Source organism: Cetorhinus maximus, chromosome 1 (genome assembly GCF_964194155.1).
Source record: "Cetorhinus maximus chromosome 1, sCetMax3.hap1.1, whole genome shotgun sequence".
Lineage (NCBI taxonomy): Eukaryota > Metazoa > Chordata > Chondrichthyes > Lamniformes > Cetorhinidae > Cetorhinus > Cetorhinus maximus.
This window is the reverse complement of record NC_135879.1, coordinates 29,391,429-29,407,582: the sequence shown is the minus strand read 5'-3', so window position 1 is coordinate 29,407,582 and position 16,154 is coordinate 29,391,429. Positions and strand designations below refer to the sequence as shown.

Sequence of the window (16,154 nt, the reverse complement as noted above, 5' to 3'; positions counted from 1 at the left end):
TTTTCATTCCAACAGTGTGCGTGTCAAATATATACACATTAACACACACACACAAACACACACACACACACAAACACACACACACACACAAACACACACACACACAAAGTTGATTTTAATTTGTCACAAGTAGGAAGAATCTTTTATCTGTTGGAACAGTTTGCTTGTAGCTGAGACAAAGTGGTTTGTAGGAAAAGCTGATTGTATTTGAAACAACTTGTGGGACGATTATGGAAGTAGTTAAATGGATGGAGGAGGTGAAGCATTGGGGAAGAAACTGTTAGTACTTAAGGAGTCTAGTGGGGGAGAAAACTGACTAATGAAACTCTGATTAGGTGCAAGATGAAGTATTTGTGCAGGTAGTGTTTAGGAAGAAGTAGCGATCAATTCAGCGGGTGGTGTCAGGAAATTTGAATTTTATCGAGGGCAATCAGTACGGAGATGGTGGTAAATTGAGGGCGAATATTTTGTAAGGTAGCTAGTGGGTAACTGAAAAGGGTAGTTAATTTTCGAAAATAGGGGTTGGAGCATACTCAGGAGGTTATGAGTAAAGTGAAGAAATGGAAGGATGTAGGGAGAAGAATACTGGCATCATTGTATGGTGGGTGAGTAACTGAATCAAATTATATGCATTGATAATTTATAAAAGCTAAATTAGTCATTTGAACTGAAGTCACTTTGAAGTTTTTGGAGCTAGCTAAAGTTTTCAAAGCAGGATGTCACTGCTGCTAAGAATGTCAAAAGTGGGAAAGGAGAAAGCAGAGCTTAAAAAATTATAAGCAATAGTAATGGGTGAAAGTATGGGTGCAATCAACAAATATCGGCAGAGACATTGGGGACCCCACAGAACTGTACAATCCACTTGTCATTTGTCACAAATTTCAAAACAATCTAATTCATCAGTTATCATACTTTCTTTTAGGCCAGTGCTCCACTAAAATAAGCTCTTAAAGCTTCTTTTGACCTCCTAGTAAGGATAAGGAGACTTGCTTCACTCGTTCACTAGTTTATGTTCAATTGTCTTTCTTTCTCTCTGTTTTGTCACTTTTGTTTGCCACTCTCTCTTCTCTACTTCTGTTGACCTTCCCCCTCACTTACAACAGCTCACAATTCCTGCCAATATTTTTATTCCATTATAAATTTCTGCGTCCACATTTATAATGGAAACTGCCTATGTAAATTTATCACATTGTAACTGCACTCTCCCTGGGAAGGATGCAATTACAGTGCGACAAGTACACATAGAAAATTCCATTATAAATGCCGGCGTAGGAATTTGTGCCTGTACGCACACAGCACCACAACAGACACACACACACACAGACACACATATGCAGACACTAGAGCAGATGCTAATGCTAGAATCTATATAATATATGGGACCATATGAATAGTTTTATTACTCCAATAGGTAATAAATTCCATAATAAAAGGGTTCAACCTTTATCCTAATTGTACAGAAAACAGTGTCTAATACTTACAGGTAGACCTTTATGAGCATGCAAAAGTGATTCCTAAAAAGATAGAGAGAGTTATTCTTCTAAATGTCTGTAACAGTCTTAATGGTACTGTAACCCCTTCATTTCAAATGCAGGTTTAAAGATGTATGTAGAATTGAACGGACTTGGAAAGAGAGAGCAATCCTTTGGAACTCTCTCCCTTTACATGTGTAACATATAAAGGGGCTAAAACAAAAACAGAATTACCTGCAAAAACTCAGCAGGTCTGGCAGCATCGGTGGAGAAGAAATCAGTTAACGTTTCGAGTCTTCATGACCCTTTGGCAGAACTGAGTATAGTTAGGAGAAAGGTGAAATATAAGCTAACTATACTCAGTTCTGCCGAAGGGTCATGAAGACTCGAAACGTTAACTGATTTCTTCTCCACCGATGCTGCCAGACCTGCTGAGTTTTTCCAGGTAATTCTGTTTTTGTTTTGGATTTCCAGCATCTGCAGTAGCTTTTAGCTTTTTGTTTTTATATAATAGGAAGATCCTAGCTGCTATCAGCGAATTAACAGCCCCCTTCAATAATCAAGTTCACAAATAAATTAATCATTCCAAAGCAGTACCAAGTGCTGGAAATTCTAAGAATTAAACCCGTTTTGGAGAATATTGGTGACAAAGCAGTTATCTGCTTGAACGGTTACATACTGAGAAGTGTAATTGATCAAAAAATTGCCTTATCCATACTGAAGGAGTCACGTGCTGACCGGTGAATGTACTGTACCTAGATTTCCAGAAGACACTTGATAAAGTGCCACATCAAAGGTTATTGCAGAGAATGAAAGCTCATGGTGTAGTGGGTAACATATTGGCATGGATAGAAGATTGGCTAGCTAACAGGAAGCAGAGAGTTGGCATAAATGGGCCTTTTTCTGGTTGGCAGGATGTGGCGAGTGGTGTGCCACAGGGATCGGTGCTGGGGCCTCAACTTTTTACAATTTATATAAATGACTTGGATGAAGGGACGGAAGGAATGGTTGCAAAATTTGCTGACAACACGGAGATAGGTAGAAAAGTAAATTGTGAAGAGGATGTAAGGAGGCTACAAAGTGACGTAGATAGGTTAAGTGAGTGGGCAAAGATCGGGCAAATGGAGTATAATGTGGGCAAATGTGAAATAGTTCATTTTGGCAGGAAGAATTTAAAAAAATTATCTAAATGGTGAGAGATTGCAGAGCTCTGAGATTCCGAGGGATCTGGGTATCCTAGTGCATGAATCACAAAAGGTTAGTATACAGGTACAGCAGGAAAGCTAATAGACTGTTATCATTTATTGTGAGAGGAATTGATTACAAAGGTAGGATGGTTGTGTTCCAGTTGTACAGGGCACTGGTGAGAACACATCTGGAGTACTGTGTACAATGCTGGTCTCTTTATTTAAAGAAAGATGTAAATGATTTGAAGCAGTTCAGAGAAGGTTTACTAGATTAATACCAGGAATGGGTGGGTTGTCTTATGAGGAAAGGCTGGACAGGTTAGGCTTGTATCCATTGGAATTTAGAAGAGTAAGAGGTGACATAATTGAAGCCTTTCAGATCCTGAGGGGTCTTGACAGGATGGATGGGGAGAGGATATTTCCTCTTGTGGGAGAATCTAGAGCTAGGGGGTCACTGTTCAAAAATAAGGGGTCGCTCATTTAAGACAGAGATGAGGGGAATTTTTTTCTCTCAGAGGGTTTTTGAGTGTTTGGAACTCTGTTTTGTAAAAGGCGGTGGAAGCAAGGTCTTTGAATATTTTTAAAGGCAGAGTCAGATAGATTCTTGTTTAACAAGGAGCTGAAAGGTTATCAGGGGTAGGCAGGAACGTGGGGTTGAGGTTACATTCAGGTCAGCCATGATTTTATTGAATGGCTGAGCAGGCTCGATGGGCCGAGTGGCCTACTCCTGCTCCTAATTCGTATGTTCATATGTACGTATGTTCGTATGAATTAGCTGAAATCTTTCTTGGCAACTTTTGACCAGCCAATAAGGGCACTCTTCAATTCAGTTAACCTAATGGTTTGGAACTGGGGTTTGTCCCAGATCCTAAAATTTGCCTAGTTTGGCAATGAAACTGTTTTTTGCTTGATCTAAATAGACTGAGAGGTATACAAAAAACAAAGGACATGTTATCTTCAAGACACAAGCAGATAGTGCGGGTAAAACTTTAACAATGCGGGGGAATATTATGGACCCCAAGTGGTGGCATGCGGGATGGCTTAATAGGCGGGATGAGGAATCTGGATCTCCCGACAGTGGGTTGAGATGCAGAGATAAAGTCAGTGGTTAGTTGAACCTCACGCTAGCCTGTGGCGGGTTCATACTTGTAATATATTTGCATTGCTTGAATATTCATGAGCGTAAAACTTTTAAAAACAAATTACATCCTACCTTCAAGATAAAGTCAGCAAAACAAGAGAATTTCGTGGCACGTGGTATACTTTTGTTTAAAGGTGGAATGCACCAGTTGGTTTTGTGCAATTGTGTGTAAGGTAAGAGGTTTTCCTCGTTTAACTCTATGGTACAAAGGAGGGGAGCAGGCGAACGACAGCTTGCTCAGGACTGGCCAGGGTGAGTCAATGGTGAGAGAGTGTGGAATGGGGTCGGTGGCATGGAGGAGTGGAAGGGAGATCCCGGGAGGACAGAATGAGGGGTCGGAGGCATGGAGGAGTAAAGTAGGAAGGGCCAGCAGGGTATGGTTGGAGAGGACAGTCAGTCAAGGTAAGAAAGTGAGGGGCCTAATGGGTGGCGTGCGTACTGTCCAAATGTATGCCCATCTCAGGGTGTTTGCTGGCAGAGTCCTTACAGGGTTTGAGTTCACCTACAACACTTCAATTATCCCCATAGAGAGTGATTTCAGAAAATGTCCTTTACAGTGCATGGTGGCAGGGGGAAAGGGGGGGTCAGCTGAGCCTGCATGTTCAACCATGTCGCAGAGTGATGAGTACAACACTGAGCACTAACATGAACATTCAAAAAAGAGTGAACAAGAAAACACTGGCTGCAATTTTGTGGCACCAGAGAGGCTGGTTCCTCTGTGGCAGATGCGGCAGACCACTCAAACGTCCATTGATTTTGGTGAGATCAGAAGATCCCATCGGTGGGAGGGGCTGGAACATTCCGGCCATTGTTTCTTCCACAATAAAGGAAAGATCCTTAACTACATTGTAACCATCAATGCATGCCAACCATGAGGCGTGCCAGTACATTTAGCATTTTGACTAAGCTAGTCTCAGCAACTAAGGATAATGCACACATTAATAAAGTGAACCCAATGTAATGTGAAATATTTACAAGTGAAATTTAATTTTGAAAAGCACCCGTGCCACCTTTGTGTTCTCAGCCTTATGTTAATGGTAATGGAGTTGAGCAGGAAAGTTATGGCTGTAATGCAGAGCCTCCCTGTATGTCCAGGAGGCTCTTTCATAGCCCGCTCATACCTGCTGATTGTCAGCTGATGGTGGGTTTCACCAATGAAACGCATCCCCCACTGCGTGACTGTAGTTGTCTCCCATGCACGCCAGTGGCGCTTTAAATTTTAGTTGTAATCATGTGGGAAACGGGAATAAGCAAAAGAGCAGAAGTGGTGCACATTTCCAATTACACCATCGGGAATGGCACAGTCTTCACAAAATCCCCCTCTCTGAAATATCGCCAAAAATGACTGAAATTCAGAAACAATCGGCACATTGGGAGAGGTCAAGGGCCCTTTGGAGTTGTTAAAAGTAACATGAATGTGCATAAAAAGTGCATAAATTCATTGGAACTGTCAATCTCATTGGAACTGCCAAGAGAGCTGTCAAAACGGATTTAAATTTCCTGACATTTAAACATTTGAAAAATCTGTCTGCAGTGTTTTAAAAAAAAAATCAGTACTTGCTATTTCACTTTGTTCACATAAGCTTGAGGGCAACCATCATATGCTTAGTGCTAGATGCCGGATTTCACAAGATATCATTAACACCATGGGGTGCCTGTCAGTTCACAGTTTGATTGACAGCTTCTCGTGCTTATAACATCTTTAAAGTAGGACTATAAATACAAATACTTGTTTTTATAAGGGATTAAAGGAAATTAAATTAGTGAGTGAGTTCGTATCAACGAGAGAGGTTTTTTTTTGAAATAGTGAAATCATCAATAGGCACTTAAGAGCTTTATTTAATCTCAGCATGGTCCTGAGGTTTGCTCATGATGCATACTGGCATAGGGTCTACAAAAGGCTATGGGGATGAGTGGGACATAGGTTGCCAAGGAGGTTATGAGCGGCCATGAGGCATGGGTAGAGGGGCATAGGTTTGCATGGGTTGTCATGGAGCGTATGAGAAGCCATGAGGGTGGTGCATAGAGTGCAATAGGTTTGCATGGGATGGCACTTGCTCCACTGTGGATGTTAAGTCAACATTAGCCCTTCTTAGTTTCTTAAGATTGGAGGGTCATACTTACATTTTTCTGCTTTTCCTCCATTTGTTTCTAAAAAAAAATAAAGAGCCTTCAATAAAATGAAGACAATTTTGTATAGAAAGACACATTAAATGCTTTTAGAAATATACCGAATACTAACTTGCATACTTTTCACTACTTTTAAAATTTCCTGCAACTCCGCTGATGCCTTCAATTCACTTGCATCATCACTGTTAGTAGCGTCTGCTTTTGGTAGACACAGAGCAAGACTGCTGGAAATGCAGGGGGAATTAAAAGCACAAAATTAAATCAGAATATATAGCTAACCTTCAGACTTGTTATTTGTCACACCCACGGCCCCACCATTTCAAGCAGAAAGCTATAAGTAATGAGTGACATTAAAATGAAGATCTTGAACTGGACTTTGTATAAATTGTGCCGTGTCACTGATTTGACTTTACATTTCAAACCATTACAAGTTAACCATGTACAGATACAGTTAATTTATTATTCTCCACACCTCTCCCCCCATTTAGAAGCAACCATACGGCAAACCTGAAAACATTTTGGACACACTTCGGACTGCAATGGTTCAAGAAGGCAGCTCACCACTGCCTTCTCAAGGGCAAATAGGGAAGGACAATAAATGCTGGCCTAGCCAGCGATGCCCACATCCCGTAAAACAAATTAAAAAGTCATAAAGCATGGACAGAAAAAATTCATGGATTGAAGTTCCACCAAAAATGTCTATGTCCAGATGCTATATATTTCTAATTTAAGTTTAAAATAATATTCTTGGATAGACAATCTCTATAAGAAATCACCAACTACAACAGTATTGTCCAAACATTAACCAAATTGGGAATTTAATTGTGGTTATTTGTGCTTTTGATTAGTAAATAAAAATGAACAATAGAAATAGTCATTGGGCTTGTGATTTCAATACTTATATTTGCACCAAGGACTTTGGTCTTGTGTGCTTTTTGATAAAAGGGGCAAGATGAAAAGCAGTATTGGATTGCTTTTGATAGTTGTGTCTGCACTCTTTACTTCCTTGGTTACTGCCCATTGGTTACCTACTAGCCTGCTGTGTAACATGGGTGAAAAAGCTGAACTTTAGCAACATAGAAGCACGAGGAGCATTGTATGGAGAGGGAAGATATTGTAATTAGCTTGATTAGTCAGAATGACTCCTCCAGGCCAGGGGAAAACAAACCAAAACAACAACAATCAACATTGACAGGCCATCTGGGTTACTACAGAAATCTAGTTTCATTCTACAATGTAGGAATGCAAGTTAGACAGAACTTTTCAATCATTGCTGGGAGGTAATTAGGTGTTAAGAACATAACCAAAACGAGCAAGAGAAGCCATTTGCTGCTAATCAACAAGTTCATTCTACTTCATTACTTCTCACTGAGATCACCTCTCATTCTTCTAAACTCTGAAAAATATAGGTTCATTTTACACAATCTCTCCTTATAGGACAGTCCAGAAATCAATCTAGTGAACTTTTGCTGCACCTGCTCTAAGGCAAACATACCATTCCTTCAGTAAGGAGACCAAAACTGCAAACAGTACTCCAGATGTGGTCTCATCAACGCTCTACTCGTCTACTTGAACCCCTTTGCAATAAAGGCCAAAACATTTCACTGATCAGGATGCCTACTTGATACTTTAACAAATAAATCAGAGAAATTATTGAGCAACGGGAGTATTTACAAGGAGAAACTGCCTGTCGCTCTGATCTGAAGATCTTTAGAAAATAAAAATCTGCCTGACTTCCATTCTACTTTCTACAGAAAATGGTCTGAGGATGTCCTCTGTAGGAGTTTTACTATCTTGGATCTTCCCAACCACAAAATAATTGCCATTCAAAGTGAAAGGCAGTCAGCTTGCTTCAATAGTACACCGTCAATAACTCAGTAGTGCTGGAAAGTGAAGGCAAATGCATAGGTGGTTGTTGGATCGGCTTTGCTTGACTTCTTTCACAGTACAGTCTTGTTCTGACAAGCTCTTTCCTTAAGGAGTGAACGACTGTAGGCTTCTTCTCAGAAGCTTGGTTCTGAATAGCAATAATGTGGTCATCCTTCAAGTAGACAAATTGTCTAATACATATTATTCTTAATTGTTCTCAAGGGTAGATCTGTCTAGTTTTTGAAATAGAATAAGCTAGAATTTCTGTGGGCTTTTGCACTGCAGTACGCAGTTATCAGACAGTCAAAGCAGTGCGGTGCCCTCCACAGGGGATTCTGGGACCTGTGCAAACAAGGTAAGCAACTTTGGCTAAGCTTTTCTGCACCTGCTGGCGTCCGGCAGATTCGGTGGCCTGAGCGGACAATATGGTGTGATCGGTTTCATGACGGCATGAAATCAGTTTGCGATTGTATAGTAGGCTGCATTTTCTACCATCGGGAACTTCATTGTAATAAATCTGCATATCATTATGAGGCCAGCCGGCCGGAATCGCTTCCCGCCCCCCACCCCCGGCCACCCTGCTGGACTGTCCGCCTACATCGGTGGGAAAACACACCAATGTGTTTCACAACAGCACATATAAGGCGTGCACTTGGTGGGCTGCACTTCAAGGTTTGTTTGCCTACCTTGCTTCGGGCAGCACTCGCAGTCATCAGTGTCAGGCTTCACAGACAGCACCACATTACTTTTAGTGGGGCCCACGGGCAGGTCTCTACCAACCAGATCAGCCACATATGGGTGGCTTTTCAATGGCTGCAGGGCTAGAGCTTGCTTAGGGAAGGGGGGAGAAGTGGCCTCAGGCTACGAAAGAGGCTGCAGGATGAGGGCTGTACGGTGGAAGGAGGGTAACCCATGGTGTGTGTGGGGGCACACGTTGATCTGTGAAAGTGGCTTCAAGATGGTGATGCCTGAGGAGGCAGTCTCCAGAGGAGATGAGGCCAAATGGACATGTGAGAGTGTGTGTGCGGGAATCAGTGCTGATGTCCCTTGAGCTGGCAGTGAGTGAGGTGCCAGTGAATGTGTGATGGGCTTCAGTGTGAGAGTTTAGAATGATGAGGTGGTTGCTGTACCCTGGCGGCACTGATGGGATCATTCATCCTCTTTCTGCATTGAATGGCCAACCTCTTCTGTGCAGCATTGGTACTGACCACCACTGCCATCACCTATCAAGCCAGAGTGGTAGTGTTGCTGCCCCTCCTGTGGCCAGAGCAGGGGTAAAGGGCATCACGGTGTGCCTCCACGGCGTCCAAAGGGCGCTCGAGGGCTGCAGTCTTCTTGCCTATCGGGGTCATGTCTTCTTTTCAGCAGCCCTGGGTTGGAGGCACTGAGCGTGGCTGTACTTTAAATGTGGCGTCTAGTGTGAAGCAGCGGCGAGGTAATGGCATGGCCTGCCCACCATTGAAATGGCGTGTATCCTGGGAATGAATAATTAATGCGGTGGGTTTGGGATGATATGGCGTGAAAAGCCACCATGGCGGCCAGCAAGTAAGGCTTCACTTTTCCCACCCGTTACCTCACTTAGGGGCAAATCTTGGACGATTCCGCCCTTGTCTCTGGAACAAATCGGATTGAAGAATCCTTACTGAGGCATCCAGAGTATAAACCAGGAAGCCCAAGATAGAATAGTTAATTAGATATAAAATTATATAAAGCAACGGAAACAGCGAGAGGGAAAGAAAGGTGGAAATAAGAGAGGGAGAAAACATATAGATTATTTTAACTTTTAAATTATTTTAAATTATCAACAATGGTTAAAATCTAAAGTATCGATAGGCCACATTCGTAAAAGATAATTTTCAGTCCCAGAGAGGTTGTTCGACAGCAAGTAAAGCTGAACATGCCATTATAAATTAATTTATGCTTGCACGCATACGTCCTAATTTTTTCTGCCATAGTTAGTGGGTAAGTGCTGCAACTTCACGATCTTCAGGTGTTTGAATTCCAAGTCCCTCCGTGAGGTACCGCTATAGCAAAGCCTGTGGAGGAGCAAGCCAAGTCAGACAAAAACTTCCTGGTTTTTGCATTTAACTGCGCGTGTGCAGGTGCCAGGAAATTGTTCTCTAATTTACTCTGCGATTTCTGATAGTCTCACTGTTATTTCTATCACAAAATGAGGGCCATCATTGAGAATTTAAAACTCAACGGAGACACAGAATGGTTGCAGGCAGCATGGGCTGAATTTTTCCAAATCTTTTTGGGCATCGGGGCCATTTTTGGGATCGTGAATCCGATCACTGGATTAGGGGGCCTTCCGGTTGCCCGTTGGCCAGAGCAAACCCATTAAGAGTTCCCCTCCGGGTTTCCTGACCAATCACAGAGGGAGGGCAGGAGGACCGTGACCATTTTGTCCGAGGAAGGGGTTCTAATGAAAGGAACCAGGCCCATGTTTCAGAGAGGCTCACAGCACCCAGGCCAGAATTTTATGTAATATGACACGCGACGATGTCGGGTGGACGTCCCGACGTCATCGCGCACTCGCACGGTATTCCGTTCAGAGGGCACGTGCCGAAGTCGGCTGGGTGCCCACTGATAATTGAAAGGCCTAATAAGGCCATTAACAAGCTCGCTAACTTGAAATTTACACTGCCCGTCTAATCTAACAGTCGGCGGGCAAGCGAAAAGGCCAAGCAGGATGAGGTTTCCTAAAGCTAATACAAATTGAATAAAAACAGTATTTTGAAATTAAAAACATGTCCCATCTCATGTGACTGTGTTGTGTTTCGTTAAATTTTTACTGTCTTTATTAATGTTTTTAAAAAAGCGCTTCAATCTCCCTGAGGCAATTGAAGCGCTCTTTCACGCGCATGCGCGAACTGCGTGCCAGGCCCGGTCTCCCTCCCCCCCGCCCACACAGGTAGCTGCTCAGCGCTGCCGCTCGCGATCCACGCAGGGCGGGCCAATTGAAATCGCGGTGCGGAGCCGGGCGCGGGCGGCAGCCGGCTTCCCGACCGCCTCCCACCCACTCCCATCGAGCCCCCCCGACGAGGGAAAAATTCTGGCCCCCAGGGAAATGGAGAAGACCTGGGATGGCTGGCCCCAGGTCTCCCATTCTTAGCTGGGAGGTGCACCTAAGGGTCCTGCAGTGAGGTGGACTCGCCTAAAAGCAGGAGGCAGAGGTTATCTTCTTCAACCAAGCAAGGCAGTCAGCAGTGGCTGGGGAATGAACAGCAGCAATGTGGCCTCTCTAGCCTGGAGGCAGTGGATCTTAATGGTCCAGGACTTCAAGCGGGTATGGCAGCGCGCCAAGCCTCAAATGCTGACTTGCACCGCAGGTAAACACACCTTGCAACTCCACTCATTGCTCTCTCTCTCCAGGCACCTCACATGCCCATCTGAACAGCCAACACTTGCAACGACGCTCACCCAACTGTCCTCTCGCATCTACGCCCCACAATCACAATATACAAACATTTTCCTTCACTCGCCTGAACCCCAGCCATTCCTAACAATCTCACCTCCGTGCGTTCTCTGCTTAAGGGAGAAGATATCACACAAGTTGGTGAGAGTCAGAAAGTCCGCGTTGTGAGATGGGGGGGGGGGGGGCCTTCCAGTGACTGGCACCTTTTGGCTACAGGCAATGCACGTTTGCCTGGTCTACTTGGAAGGCAGTCTTACACCATGAAAATGTCAGCAACGACATGCCATGATGGGCCTTTAGACCCTCTTTGCCTTTAGGCCCTCTTTTAGAGGTCTCACCTCTGTCCACCTGCACCTCGGTGGCCATCCCCTCTTCTGTATGGAGGGGCGTGTGGTTGCAGGGAGTGAGGCTGGTGCTACAGCCAGAGAATTTGCAATGGAAAGGCCCCTGTGGTGGACGATCAGCAAAGAGGACTATGTAGCTGCAAAAGCCTCTCCCAGTGCCACTTTGAATACTGGAGGCAGGGAAGTGCAGCTAAGGGTGGGTGAAGTGCTGATTAGTTAAAGTGCCTTCCAGGTAGTCGGCACTCACCCATCAAGTAGTGATAGCACTCCCTGGCAGGAGGACTGCTTTGCAAAGCTGCCTCTCAGTCTAGCCATCTCTAAAGCTCTTTAGAGAAACTGACGAAAGAAATCCTTTCCAGCTCATTAGTTTCACTGAGGCAGTCCCTTCTGCCACCTCCTAACCGACCGGGTGGAGACACAATGGGAGACTGCTCTGCTATTGGGAAAGAGGGATTCTGCTCGGCAAATCCCTAATTGCCTCCTTATCCTGAACTCTCTACCAACCCATTGCTGAAAAAGCAGCCAGAGGTGGAAACATGCCAGCATGACCCAAGCACTCTTTCTGATTTTTCTGATCGCTCCCCCACCCCCTGCGAAAATTCAGTTCCATGTCTTTTTCAATCACGGCAAGAAAAAGTGTAAACAATTCAGTCTGGACAAGAGATTACACTTCACCTGCAACGAAGATCAGAAGAGATGAGGCATCACTGGAATACACAACAAAGGAAAGCAGCTACATCAACAGGAAACACACAGAGGTAGAGGTGGCACATTTGGCCTAGCTTGCTGCATTGTTCCAGTGAAGCTCAACACAAACTGGAGGAACAGCACCTCATCTTCCGACTAGGCACTTTACAGCCTTCCGGACTGAACATTGAGTTCAACAATTTTAGATCATGAACTCTCTCCTCCAACCCCACATCAAGGAAAGCAGTGCTCCCGAGAAACCCCACTGTATTCCTTCCTCCAGTCCGAAAAACAATCACTACACTGTACTTCCTGTTTTCTAGCCAATTTCATATCCATGCTGCCACTGTCTCTTTCATTCCTCAGGCTTCAACTTTGCTGACAAGTTTATTATGTGGCACTTTATCAAATGTATTTTCGAAGTCCATAAATACCACGCCAACCACACAACGCTCAGCAACCCTGTTACCTCATCAAGAGTTCAGACAAGTTAGTTCAACACAATTTACCTTTAGCAAATCCATATTGGCTCTTCTTAATTAATCTACGCATGTGCAAGTGACTGTTAATTTTGTCCCAGATCATCCTTTCTAAAAGTTTCCCTGTCACCGAGGTCTGTACTTTCCGGATTTATCCCAAATTATACTGATGACTTATTAAGTACAGCCAGCCATTCTAGTACTCCCTCTTTAATCAATTATTAGCCCATCCAGTATCTCAAATAAAACTTCTTTCACTATGACTTTCACTATGTTCATTGATAAAGACAGTGCAAAGTACTCATTCGGTACATCAGCAATGCACTGTACCTCCATCTGTAAGACTCCTTTTTGGTCCCTAGTTGGTCCTACCCTCTTAAATAAGTATATAAATAATAAGAGGGTAAAAGGCTTTCCGATTTCCTATTCATGTTAGCAGCCGGTTTCTTCTCATGCTCTCTCTTTGGTCCTCTTAATTCCTTTATCGTTTTCTTTCTGAACTTACTATATATTGCCTGGTTCTCACTTGTATTAGCAACCTGATATCTGTCATACACTCCCTTTTTCTGCTTCACGTTATTCTGTATCTCTATCATCATCTAGGGAGCTCTGGCTTTGGTTGCCCTACCTTGCTCTGTCGTGGGAGCTTATCTAGTATAGAGCAACTAAAATGCAAACTTTTTAAAATTCATTCACAGGAAGTGGGCTTCGCTGGCTGGGCCAGCATTGCCCTTGAGAAGGTGGTGGTGAGCTGCCTTCTTGAACTGCTGCAGTCCATGTGGCGTAAGTACACCCACAGTGCTGTTAGGAAGGGAGTTCCAGGATTTTGACCTAGCAACATGATGGTGAATGACTTGGAGGGGAGCTTCCAGGTGGTGGTGGTACGAACTATCTGCTGCCCTTGTCCCTCTAGGCGGTAGTGGTTGTGGGTTTGCACAAATTCAGTCCAACTCAGAAGGAAGAAAATATGTAGCCAATATTATTTAGCTTTACAATTAAATACAGGAAAACATTAGCTATTCAGTCTTCCAGGGAATCAAGTCAAACACACTGTACAGCTCATAATAAATGGTTCCCCTTCTGAATCCAACTCAGGTTGCAAACAGAAGAACACACTTTCAGCACAATGCTCCTCACATGGTTTACTTTCATGTTTATCTATATATAGCCATGAATTTTAAACACTGAAGCCCTGATGTGTTTGTTCTGATGGCACAATGCAGTAAAGCAGAGCTGACAACCATCCAAATGGAAGATCGCAGATCATGGGGGTATGGGGTGCCTTATTTGGTTGAGGCTGCCTTTATGAACATGTCAGTGGCACCCACTCTGAGGGCAGAATTTACCGTGCCCATTGGCATCGGGCGTCATGGCGGGTATGAGCGGACAATATGGTGGCAAGGCCAAAGATCGGTTTCACAATGTCGTGAAACCAGTTTGCAATCGTCTGCTCCATCCGTCAATGGCGGACCGAATTTCCCACTGCCGCATCTTGGGACTTTCATTTTAATACATTTCCATATCATTATAAGCCCTGCTCACGGGAGTGATCCCCCCACGTCGGATCATCTGAGCATGTTGGCATGATTGCACACTGGCGCATTTCACAACAGCATTTTTAAAGGCGTGCACCTGGCAAGCTGCACTTTGACGGGAACTTGGAAGCGAGTGACCTCAAGGTTGAGGCGCCGCGCATTCAGGCGAGGGTCCAGGCAAGTCACAATTTCCGGCTTCGCTGACAGTGTGGTACAGGGGCAAGGGCTGCACTGCGGTTGAGGTGATTTGGGGGGGGGCCAAGACCTTCACTGCAGTTGATGGTAGTGCACAAGTACATCCGGTGGGGTGGGTGGGGAGGGAAGCGGCGACAAATTAGGGAAAAGTGACCATTCCTCCACAGCTGAGACAGTTCAGGCGCAGCCACATTGACATGCTTGGTGACAGGCCTGAGGCCTATCTGCCCACTCAAGCAAATCAGAGGCCTGAAAGTGCCACCAAATGCTCCAGAACCTTTCACCCCATGGGCACAGACTGCAAACTAATGAGCGTTTTAGAGGACTGCAAAACAATGGACACATTTTACAATCTCCTTGCTAAAGCTGGCCTTGAAGCAGTCACTTGGGGAGGTGCTCACAGACCCTTGCAAAGTTATCATTCAGGTTCAGACCAGTCTCCCCCATGGTTCAAGCTAACAGTGCAGCCTTGCAGTACAGGTTAGGAGAATGCCTGCGTCCGAGCTGAGAGCTCAGCGTGCAGTCCAATGGGCAAAACTGCCGCCAATCGGTCAGTTGGAGTGGGGCAAAGGAGGGGAGGGGTTTCAGATAGCCATGCAGCACACTAAACTCTGGCCATCCAAGTAGTCGCCAGCACTCTCTGGGATGCATTAAGGGGCCTTCAGACTTAACCAATACAGGTTCTCAGTACACCCAAGCTAACCCACATGTCTTCCTCTTTCATCCTGCAGGAGGAGTACATAGGAGCATGGAGCTGTACGCCTCATGGCTCATAGACAGCAGAGACAAAGGAGAAGAGAGCGACGGAGGCGACTGGCTGGGTAGAGGGAGGAGCAGCACCCTCTGGAAGAAGGGGTAGCTGGGGCTCCCATGCATGCCACCGAATAGGCACAGCGAGCTGTTGCTGGTTGGCACCTAGCTAGGCCCAGGGTCTATAGACGGCGCTTATCATTCCTGCAGATGACAGAGAACCAGTGTCGCCAAACAAATGTCTAGGGAACTGGTCGGTCACATCTTCCACCTGCTGCAGGGTTTGGCAACAGAGAGACATGGAGGGCATCCATTGCCAGTGGCCATGAAAGTGACCGCGGCACTCAACTTTTATGCCAGTGGGTCCTTTCAGGACTCCACAGGTGACCTCTGTGGGATATTACAAGCCTCCACAAATGCGCCCATGAGGTCATGGACGCCACCTTTGCGAAGGCACACGACTTTGTGCATTTCGCCTGGGACCAAGAAAGCCAGGAAGCAAGAGCGCTGGAGTTTGCCCAAATCTCAGGCTTCCCACAAGTACAGGGTGCCATCGACTGCACTCATGTGGCACTCAGATCTCCATGGCAACTACATCAACCACAAGGGCTTCCATTTGCTGAATGTTCAGCTGGTGTGCGAGCACCAGACACATCCTGTAGGTCTGCGCACGGTTCCCAGGGAGTGTCCACGATTCCTACATTCTCAATAGGTCTCAGATTCCTGACGTCTTCTAGGGTCCACAGAGGCTGCAAGGGTTGGCTCCTCGGGGACAAGGGCTACCCACAAAGGACATGGCTGATGACACCTTTGTTACGGCATCAGAGTGCAGCAAAGGGAAGGTATAACGAGGCTCATGCTGCACTTACACCTCCATGGAGCAAACCATCGGGATGTTGAAAATAAGGTTCCGCTGCTTTGACCAGGCTGGTGGAGCCCTGCAATAT

General features: G+C 45.0%; 1 protein-coding gene across 2 annotated transcripts in view; it reads right to left on the bottom strand.

Annotated features, from left to right (window-relative positions):
- The window catches only part of il2 (interleukin 2), a 63,960-nt gene that overhangs the window by 14,599 nt on the left and 33,207 nt on the right, over positions 1-16,154 (bottom strand). Inside the window, exons 3-5 of one of the 2 annotated variants that reach the window (XM_078539172.1) lie at positions 6,043-6,154; positions 5,925-5,951; positions 1,482-1,514 (exon numbers count right to left, since the gene is read on the bottom strand). In XM_078539172.1, coding sequence (XP_078395298.1) covers positions 1,482-1,514; positions 5,925-5,951; positions 6,043-6,154 — 172 coding nt within the window. The remainder of the gene's footprint in view (positions 1-1,481; positions 1,515-5,924; positions 5,952-6,042; positions 6,155-16,154) is intronic. The other variant, XM_078539180.1, reaches the window with a different exon arrangement.